This window comes from Pelophylax lessonae, assembly GCF_965119305.1.
Source record: "Pelophylax lessonae genome assembly, chromosome: 3".
Taxonomy (NCBI): Eukaryota; Metazoa; Chordata; class Amphibia; order Anura; family Ranidae; genus Pelophylax; species Pelophylax lessonae.
In genome coordinates, this window is record NC_138770.1 from 431,473,624 (window position 1) to 431,483,921 (window position 10,298).

Sequence of the window (10,298 nt, forward strand, 5' to 3'; positions counted from 1 at the left end):
GCAACTTTACCCTTGTAACCTGGATCAAGAAGAGTTGCCATCCAGTTATTATCCCTTTCCTTGATAGCACGAATCCTCAGGTCCTTTCGCAGGCTTTGCAGAATCAGGGAGCACATGCAACGCAAGTTTGAGGAGACATGAGCTTCTGAGTCCTCTGGGTCACTAAGGATGACATTGTCAGGAGCAACCTCTCCCCAACCACGTACAACTCCTGGGGTTTCAGGGGAATCAAAACCATCTCTTGAAGACTGCTGTATGCTATCCTCTACATCTATGCGGGCACATTCCTCCTCCTCCTCTCCCTCCTGTGTGTTTTGTGGCTTTGCAGGAATGATATCTGCATAAAGGGGGCCTTGTGAGGAAAGGAAGTCCTCCTCTTCCTGCCGTGGTTCTGCCTCAAGTACCCTGTCCATGATTGCAGGAAGTGTGTGCTCCAGCAGGTAGACCAGATGGATAGTGTCACTGATGCATGCATCGTCCCGGCTCACCATCCTTGTGGCCTCCTCAAATTGTGACAGGACGGAGCGTGCATCCTTTATCAAAAGCCACTGGCGTGGTGAAAAAAAGCCAAGCTCCCCTGAGCCTGTCCATGTGCCATACTCACACAGGTACTCATTGATGGCCCTCTGCTGCATGTGCAGCCGCTGCAGCATTGCCAATGTTGAGTTTCACCTAGTGGGCATGTCACAAATGAGGCGGTTGATGGGCAGGTTGAATTCACATTGAATGTCAGATAAGCACGCACTGGCATTGTATGAACGGCAGAAATGGCCACAGACTTTTCTGGCCTCCCTCAGGAGATCTTGGAAGCCTGGGTATCTGGTCAAGAAACACTTCACTACCAGATTCAGGACCATGCCAAGAATGGAACATGTGTCAAGTGTCTCTGTCAGAGGGCGAAGAGAAGGTTGGTGCCATTGTTGCATACAACCATTCCTGGCTCAAGCTGTCATGGCGTCAACCATCTCCGAGTATGCCCCTGCAGAGCTGACAGAATCTCTGCCCCGGTGTGACTCCTATCCCCTAGACAGACCAACTGAAGCACGGCATGGCATCTTTTAGCCTGACTGCTTGCGTAGCCCCTTGAATGCTTAGGGAGCACTGCTACTTCAGAGGACAATTGAGCAGAAGAGGACATGGAGGAAGAAGAAGAGGAGGAGGAGGTGGTGGAGTAGCCAGATGTGGCAGAACCAGCACCAGATTTTTGGAGATGTGGTGGCAAAACAAGTTGCAACACTGAACCCTGTCCTGCATCCTTCCCAGCTGCCAGCAGAGTTACCCAGTGCACCGTGAAGGAAATGTAACGTCCCTGTCCATTCCTGCTGGACCAAGAGTCAGCAGTAATGTGAAACTTCCTGCTAACTGCTCTGTGATACGAGGCCAAAACACTACCTTCCACATGACGGTAGAGAGCCGGAATGGCCTTATGCGAAAAGAAATATCTTTTTGGTACCTGCCACTGTGGTACAGCACATTCCACAAATTCATGAAAGGGAGCAGAGTCTACCAGATGAAAAGGCAGCAATTGTAGTGCTAGCAATTTGGCCAAGCTAGCATCAAGACGCTGAGATTGCGATGGCTGGGACAGTATTTCTTTCACCGGTTCAGCAACTGGGGTAGTAAAATTTGCCTGCTGCTCAAATCAAGCGGTGGTGTACTGCTATCAGATTGGGTGTAAGTCTCTGTGGCACTCATTGCTATACCCTCATCCCTCTCAATGCAGGTTTTTGAGAAGACATGAGGTATAGTTGTGTTAGAGATCCCAGATGAGGAGCAAGTATGCTTGTTTTGATCTTGTGGCTCTTTCAGGTGCTGTTGCCAACGGACTGCATGGCAGGTCGTCATATGTCTTGTCAAGCATGTGGTGCCCAAGCGGCTGGTTTTCTGGCCATGCGTGACCTCCTTCAGACAGATGTTGCAAACAGCAACGCTGCGGTCTACTGCACATGTGCTGAAAAAAGCCCACACTAATGAACTTTTGGAAGTCCGCGGGCAGTTTGCAGCACTCTGCACCCTTGGAGCTCTGTGCTGTGATGCAATAGGTTGGCTACTCCTATGACGGCCCTGGAGCACATACTGCCTCATTGGAGTTGTGTCTCCTCCTCCTTCCCCTCACTTTCCTCCTCTATCCTGTCAGGCACCCAAGTACAGTCAGTGACCTCATCATCCCCTCCCTCCTTGTCACTGGAGCAAACTTGGCAGTATGCTGCAGCTGTGGGAACATGACTGCTAGTTTCTTGTCCGCCATTGTCACCCCCTCTCTCTAGGCTCAGGTTATTCCATTCCTCAACCTGGGAACCAACATCACAGCATTCAAATTGCTGCGCATCCTCCAGCAGCATGTCACTGACACTATGATCGAATAGTTCATGTGACTCCTCCGTGCATGATGGTGGTGTGACAGAAGCAGTAGCTGTGGAGAAGGAACCATGTGGAATGGGCCTCTTTGGCAGCTGCAGTGGGGAGCAAACTAGTAGCCTGGGTGTCAGAGGATGAGGAGGATGGGGACGGCTTATTTATCTACTCCACCAACTCTTCTACATGTTGTGGCTGTATAACACAGCCAGCACCAGAAAAAAAAGGACGGGCGTTCCCCGCCTGCAGAGGATGCACCATGTCTGTGACCACAACTTTTCACTGTGGACACAGAGGCTGCTTGCCCTCTTTTCATGGCCTGTGAGCATCTGCCTCTCCTTGTCGGCCTTTTGGACATGATGTGGATTTTGGGAGGGTTTTTATTACTGGTTGATCAATATATAATCTTTAAATAATGCACTGCTATGTACTGAACTGAGCAAGAGATACTGAATGGCCCAATATATATATATATATATATATATATATATATATATATATATATATATATATATATATATATATATATATATATATATATATATACACACACATACATATACTCAAGTGGTCTATATATATTTATAGAGATATCAATGTATGGTCTAAACAAAACCGACCAATAGATATTGAATGGCCTGATATACACTCAAGTGGCCTATATATATATATATATATATATATATGTAGATATCAATATATGGTCTATACTGAAATGGCCGATAGATACTGAATGGCCTAATATATACTCAAGTGGCCTATATATATATATATATATATATATATATATATATATATATATATATATATATATATATATATATATATATATATATATATAGAGAGAGAGAGAGAGAGAGAGGGGTCAAGAGGTCAATGTATGGTCTATACTGAACTGACTGATAGATACTCAATGGGCTAATATATAATCAATTGTCATATATATATACATACACAAACCCAATTCCAAAAAAGTTGGGACACGGTACAAATTGTGAGTAAAAAAGGAATGGACTAATTTACAAATCTCATAAAATTATATTTTATTCACAATATAATATAGATAACATATCAAATGTTGAAAGTGAGACATTTAGAAATGTAATGCGAAATATTGCCTCATTTTGGATTTCATGAGAGCTACACATTCTAAAACAGTTGGGACAGGTAGCAATAAGAGGCTGGAAAAGTTAAATGTACATATAAGGAACAGCTGGAGGACCAATTTGTAACTTATTAGGTCAATTGGCACCATGATTGGGTATAAAAAGAGCCTCTTAGAGTGGCAGTGTCTCTCAGAATTCAAAATGGGCAGAGGATCACCAATTCCCCCAATGCTGCGGTAAAAAATAGTGGAGCAATATCAGAAAGGAGTTTCTCAGAGAAAAATTGCAAAGAGTTTGAAGTTATCATCATCTACAGTGCATAATTTCATCCAAAGATTCAGAGAATCTGGAACAATCTCTGTGCGTAAGGGTCAAGGCCAAAAAACCATACTGGATGCCCGTGATCTTCGGGCCCTTAGATGGCACTGTATCACATACAGGAATGCTACTGTAATGGAAATCACAACATGGGCTCCGGAATGCTTCCAGAAAACATTGTAGGTGAACACAATCCACCGTGCCATTCACCATTGCCGGCTAAAACTCTATAGGCCAAAAAAGAAGCCATATCTAAACATGATCCAGAAGCGCAGGCATTTTATCTGGGCCAAGGCTCATTTAAAATGGACTTTGGCAAAGTGGAAAACTGTTCTGTGGTCAGACGAATCAAAATTTGAAGTTCTTTTAGGAAATCTGTGACGCCATGTCATCCGGACTAAAGAGGACAAGGACAACCCAAGTTGTTATCAGCGCTTAGTTCAGAAGCCTGCATCTCTGATGGTATGGGGTTGCATGAGAGTGTGTGGCATGGGCAGCTTACACATCTGGAAAGGCACCATCAATTCTGAAAGGTATTTTCAAGTTCTAGAACAACATATGCTCCCATCCAGACGTCGTCTCTTTCAGGGAAGACCTTGCATTTTCCAACATGACAATGCGAGACCACATACTGCATCAATTACAACATCATGGCTGCGTAGAAGAAGGATCCGGGTCCTGAAATGGCCAGCCTGCAGTCAAGATCTTTTACCCATAGAAAACATTTGGCGCATCATAAAGAGGAAGATGCAACAAAAAAGACCTAAGACAGTTGAGCAACTAGAAGCCTGTATTAGACAAGAATGGAACAACATTCCTATTCCTAAACTTGAGCAACTTGTCTCCTCCGTCCCCAGACGTTTGCAGGCAGCTATAAAAAGAAGAGGGGGTGCCACACAGTGGTAAACATGGCCTTGTCCCAACTTTTCGGAGATGTGTTGATGCCATAAAAATTAAAATTAACTTATTTTTCCCTTAAAATTATACATTTTAAACATTTGATATGTTATCTATGTTGTATTCGGAATAAAATATTGAAATTTGAAACTAACACATCATTGCCTTCTGTTTTTATTCACAATTTGTAGTGTCCCAACTTTTTAGGAATCGGGTTTGTATATATAGAGATCAATATATGCTCTATACTGAACTGACTGATAGATACTCCATGGCCTAATATATAATCAATTGATAAACTGCAAATCACTCTCCTCTCTCTTCCTCAATCATGTTCCTCTCCCTGCCTCAACCACTTTCTATCTCACCCACACAGTCACACTACACGCGACTGCTGTGCAAGCAGCCGTTATATAGTGTGGAGCGTGTACTTAGCCCCTGAGCCATGATTGGCTAAAAGGCAGCCTGCCTTTGTCCAATCATGCAGAGATGATTTGATTGGCCAAGGCATGGAGGTCAGGGTGCATGCTTTGGCCAAGCACATAATGCACTGCATGCGTGCAGTGCATTATGGTTGTAGGCGCTCAAATTTCCCCTGAAGAAACACATATATGTTTGTCATTCGTTGAACGAGCAAACAGCCAATGTTTGAAGCTTATCCCTAACAAGCATACGGCCCCCTTTCCGCCTGAAACATACCAAGTCACATTCCAAGGCAAAACACCCTTTTCCCAACATAGTTCCATGCACACCATCATAGCATGGAACAGATCTTTCAAAAACAATGGGGATCCTCTTAGAAGACCCTCACTTGAAATCATGACTTACTGATGCACCAAAAGCGAGTAATGCTAAAAAATAGCCCAGAGTAGGCTAAAATCTAAAAGTGCCCCCACCATTATGTTTGAAACCTTTCTGACCCTCAAGGGAATGTATCAGTGCTGCAATTAAAGTGCCTAACATGCAAACATGTACCACATGGTTTAAAAAATCCACTACCAAAGGATAGACCTATATTTTAGACAAATTTCATAATTTCTCTTCTGAATTTGTTATTTAACTGCCTGTCTTGCCCTTGTGGTCTATTATACATAAGACGGACAATCAGAATCCTTAGGAGGAGGTTCAGAGAGTATAGATGATCTGTTAAGGAAGGAAAGGACAAATTTAGTGTCCCCAAACACTTTTTCTCCATACTAGAGAGACCTACTGGATCTATACCCTAGTCACTATGAGCCTGGAAGGCCTAAATGAGGATTTAGAAGTCCACTCTGTTTTGTAGCAATAACGCTTTACCTCTGTGATACCCTTTCCATACAGACAACAATTGCGTTGTCTCATTTACACACAAGCCCCGAGGTACTAATATCTACCTCATATAGGGGTGGGTAACTGTTACGTGTGTTCCAATATCTTTGGAACCTTTATTTTTTAGATTCACAGCTTCTAGTATATAAGGTTTTTTTATCTCTATTTTTTATATTTATTTTCTATATCTAATTACATGGTTAATAATAGAGTCATATACTTATTGCTTCCATCTGACAGATTTAGAACACTAGTAACTGTGTCAACTATCAACTTTAGGAGCTACAGAATCTATGGGTCTCTTATCTTATTTAATATAATTATTAATCTTATTTTCCTTTATTTATACATATATTTTATATTTCGTATACTTTCTTTTCTCTTGCTCATCTTTTCATATATTTGTTTTCTATATATATTATATAGCACATGTATTAATTTCCCTATTTATTTATCCTGCAGGACCCTTATGGTCTTTTTTAACTTGATTCACCAATATCTAAGTACATTATTTAAAGTCCTACATACAGTATGTGTTCCATTATATTTTTAATTATTTATGTATGTATTATGGGCGATCATGGCTGACTGTTTCTGGTCCTTTACAATTTGGTATTGTTTTCCACCTTGTGCAGTGGAATGCTAATTCTTGTCAACTGCCAGCGCCTCTGCCCATAAAGGACAAAACCTGCTATGGCCTCCATTTGGCCTGAGGAAGGAGCATGCATGCTCCAAACGTGCGCCTGTCAACCCCCCTGCCCGACCTTCTGGACGGGATGGCTAAGCTGTCAGTGCATCGCTGCTTGTCGGAGAGCCCTGGAATCCACCAGTATGGCTAAACTCTCAGGGTGTACCACACACAGCATTCCGGATGGACACAAGCTAGGAGAAGCACTACCCTACATGTTACACAAGTGTGTTGTTATCTGATGTTTGTGAGTTGTTTACCAATCTATTAAAGAATCTTTTACTGCTCTTAGATGGAACTGCTGTCTTCCTTGTATTTTACCTACAGAGTTGCTTCTCAATCATCCCAACTGGCAACCACTGTGTCATAGAATTGGAGCAATTTAGCTATGGACTTCCTGTTTTATCTCTCTTTTTTTACTTGTTTTGATATGGACTGATAATGGACTATATGTACATTGGAACCATCCTACATTTATAGTAAGTTCTCCTTAGACATGGGTTGCCTGAACCGTAATTGTGTGTGTCTCTCCAAGCGCCACTACCTCTCTCCCTTTGTTTTCTTTTGAATAATAAGGGTTCCCCAGCTACCGCCCCCCAGGTGCAGGAGTATGGAAAATTGTACCTACAAATAAAGACAATCATTTAACAAATCCTGTATTAAAAACCTATTTTAAAAAAGTGGCCTTATAGGTTATTTCCTCTTTTTTGCTTAAGAGGGACGAGAATTTCCGGTGACATCAGTGGTTCCTAGAGACGGTTCCTTGGGAGCCAGTTACAGTTGGAAGCGGTCATGTATAAAGTGGTAGTGGTCGAAATACTGCTTCTATATATGATGTTTATCTCCCACCAAACAGGGGGGCTGAATGAGCAGAAGTGTGTGCAGTTCAAATGCCCAAACCATTCAGACTAGACCATTAGCCCATCCCTATTTTTTAACTTCAAGAGTTTTTCCCCATTGGCATAAAAATTTTAATTGAATGAAAATAAATCTGACCGTAAGCACCCCTGTTAGTGTTAAATAGTTTATTCCACCTTTCAAACTTCCACTTTTGCTGGACAGTTTGGTCTGTTAAAGGAAGTTTAAAAAAATGATAGCAGGCACACTCGTAGGTAATAACACTATGTTATGGGTCTGATTTAGAAAAACAAGAACTGCTGTGGTAATGCTACTGACAGAGTGATTTAGAAATGATATAGAGAGAGAAAAAAGAAAAGAGAGTTGAAAGAGAAAAGAGAACATTTATTAGCACCTTGTTCATCACCAACTCCTAACAATGGAACCTGACAAAATCCAAAAGAAGACATAATGAATTATTCCCAAAAAAATATGTTTGGGAATGTAGAAAAGAAATAAACTCCAAGAAACTAACTACTTAACAGTCACTCCACAGAGACTACAAACTGGTCCTATACCTGGAGGTGCTACAAGACCCCAAAGACAGACCCTAAACCTGTATAGATTGAGCGTCCACAGTCTGGAAATTGAATAAGAATGGTACAGACAGACCTACAAACCCAAGCAGAGTAAACTGTGCTAGCAAAGAGTCCAAGGGGTACTGAAGGATGAGGATCATTTCCTGCTGCGATGCTTCAAGATGCTTAGTGGGGGCACACTTACTTCTTCTCTGCTCTCATCCCAGCTCTCATCCCAGACTTAACTTCTATGGAAAAGTGGAAACTACAAATTCTACTGGGAGGAGAGGAGCCAATGGTATGCACAATATGTCACAGACTGAGAGGGACATGTAAAACTGTGGACTTTTAAATCCTCTACAATGACTCACCCTTTATCCCCTTTATGTTAAGCCTTAACCCCCCCCCCCAAAAAAAAAAATTGCCCTAAAAGCTACTAACACCCCCCACCAGCCCTGTTCCCATCCAGTTCCTACAAACTCCCCAATCACTTTAGCAATTTTGGTGTTTTGGTTAAAGCCTATTTGAATGTGAAAGAAGAGAGAAGAGAGAGAAAAGAGAAGCGAGAAGCGAGAGAGAGAGAGAACAAAAAAAGAGAAGCGAGAGAGAGAGAGAGAGAGAGAGGGGGGGGGGGAGAAGGAGAAAAAGAGGAGAGAGAGAGAGAGAGAGAGAGAGAGAGAGAGAGAGAGAGAGAGAGACAAAAAAGGGGAGAGGAAAAAAAGAAGAGATGGAGAAGGAGGAGAAGGAAAGAGAAGAGGAGAGAGAAATGTAGGGAGAGGAGAGCAAGAGAGAGAAGAGCAAGAGAGAAAGGAGAGCGAGAGAGAGAGATAGAGGGAAGAGAGATATGGATTTGTAGAATTCTTTATATTAGAGCAAAAATGGGAAATGTACAGTATAGGAAAAGGAAACAACTTAGTCCCCTTTCTGATGTCATTAACACTATATATACTTCACTTGCTGGAGGTTAAATACTGTATATATTGTAACCTTATATTGTTTTCTTTTATTACTTGAAAACTTAATAAAAACGATTGAAACAAAAAAGAACAACTAACAACTAAGAGAATTCCACTTAGAAGTTACGAAGTAACAGATTTCTTAAATGCATGTATTAGTTATACTAATTCAAATCAAACATTACCTTTTGTGCTGCTCTTATAACTGCTGTCTCCAAAACATCAAGATTTTTGTTCATAAGAGACAAAGCATCCTCTTGTGATACAGGAGTCTGTATGGAATTTGGAAAGAAAGGCACATGCTCGTAGACTGCTGCAATGAATTTCTCCTCGGCATAACCAAAGTATACGCAGGATACAATATAAAACAAAAAAATAGGGAAAGTCATTTTGGTCATCAAGCAGAAAGCCAGCTTTGCATTAAACTTTTAGGAAGTTGTATCAAGAGATATATACTGGATCTCGTGTGGAAAAACACCTTATTTACATAAATAGGAGATACTGTTTTCAATTGTGCAATTGCAAACATGCCGAATCAGTATGCCAAGCAAGCTCTGTAAACTGGTTACACAACAGATGACTGGAATCTATGTCAGATGTATTAAAAGTACATGATGATGAAGAATAAATATTTTTTGCCTTTAAAGTATTGCTTTACCTTTGGGGAAAGTAGCGAAATTGGTCTTTTTGCAATACTAGGACTTTAAATATTGTATATTTATAATTTATTTCAGGCTAGGTCAAAACCTGATCAGTTTACCTTCATGCATTGCCTATTTTTTTGGCCATCTCATCCAGAAATGAAAATGAACAATGTCAATTAGTTTGCTGTTCAAACTGTTGAATATGTTGATGTCAATGAAAGATCATCAGGTGATTTAACAGTGGAATAAATGGCCAGGGAGTCAGACATGACTTATGTTTATTGTACAGTTTACACAAAACAGTTTCCACTGCAAAGTGAATTGAGAGCTCTATTTATGTGCCTGTTTTTCACATGAGCTCAACTTGGTTTACCACATTTTAAATGTCATGATTGCCAAACCATTGCAGGTGAGAGGGCAGGGTATTGTTGTTTACTATAAATGTTGAAATAAAAGCAATATAAATTTAAAAAAAAAGGAAAAAAAAAAAAACATTTTGTTTTAAAACAAAAATTTGCGTAATAAAAAGAACAATGCACTCCTTAAAGTCTATGTTCATTAAAAAAAAAAAAAAAAATCAGCACAAGGGATATTAGTTTGATCATTTAATC

General features: G+C 40.9%; 1 protein-coding gene across 1 annotated transcript in view; it reads right to left on the reverse strand.

The window, feature by feature from the left end:
• LOC309550566 (uncharacterized protein) overlaps window positions 1-9,510 on the reverse strand; it is a 98,593-nt gene extending 89,083 nt beyond the window's left edge. Inside the window, exon 1 of the mRNA XM_082250914.1 lies at window positions 9,229-9,510. Coding sequence (XP_082107040.1) covers window positions 9,229-9,441 — 213 coding nt within the window. The 5' untranslated portion in view covers window positions 9,442-9,510. The remainder of the gene's footprint in view (window positions 1-9,228) is intronic.
• Window positions 9,511-10,298: the final 788 nt, after the last annotated feature.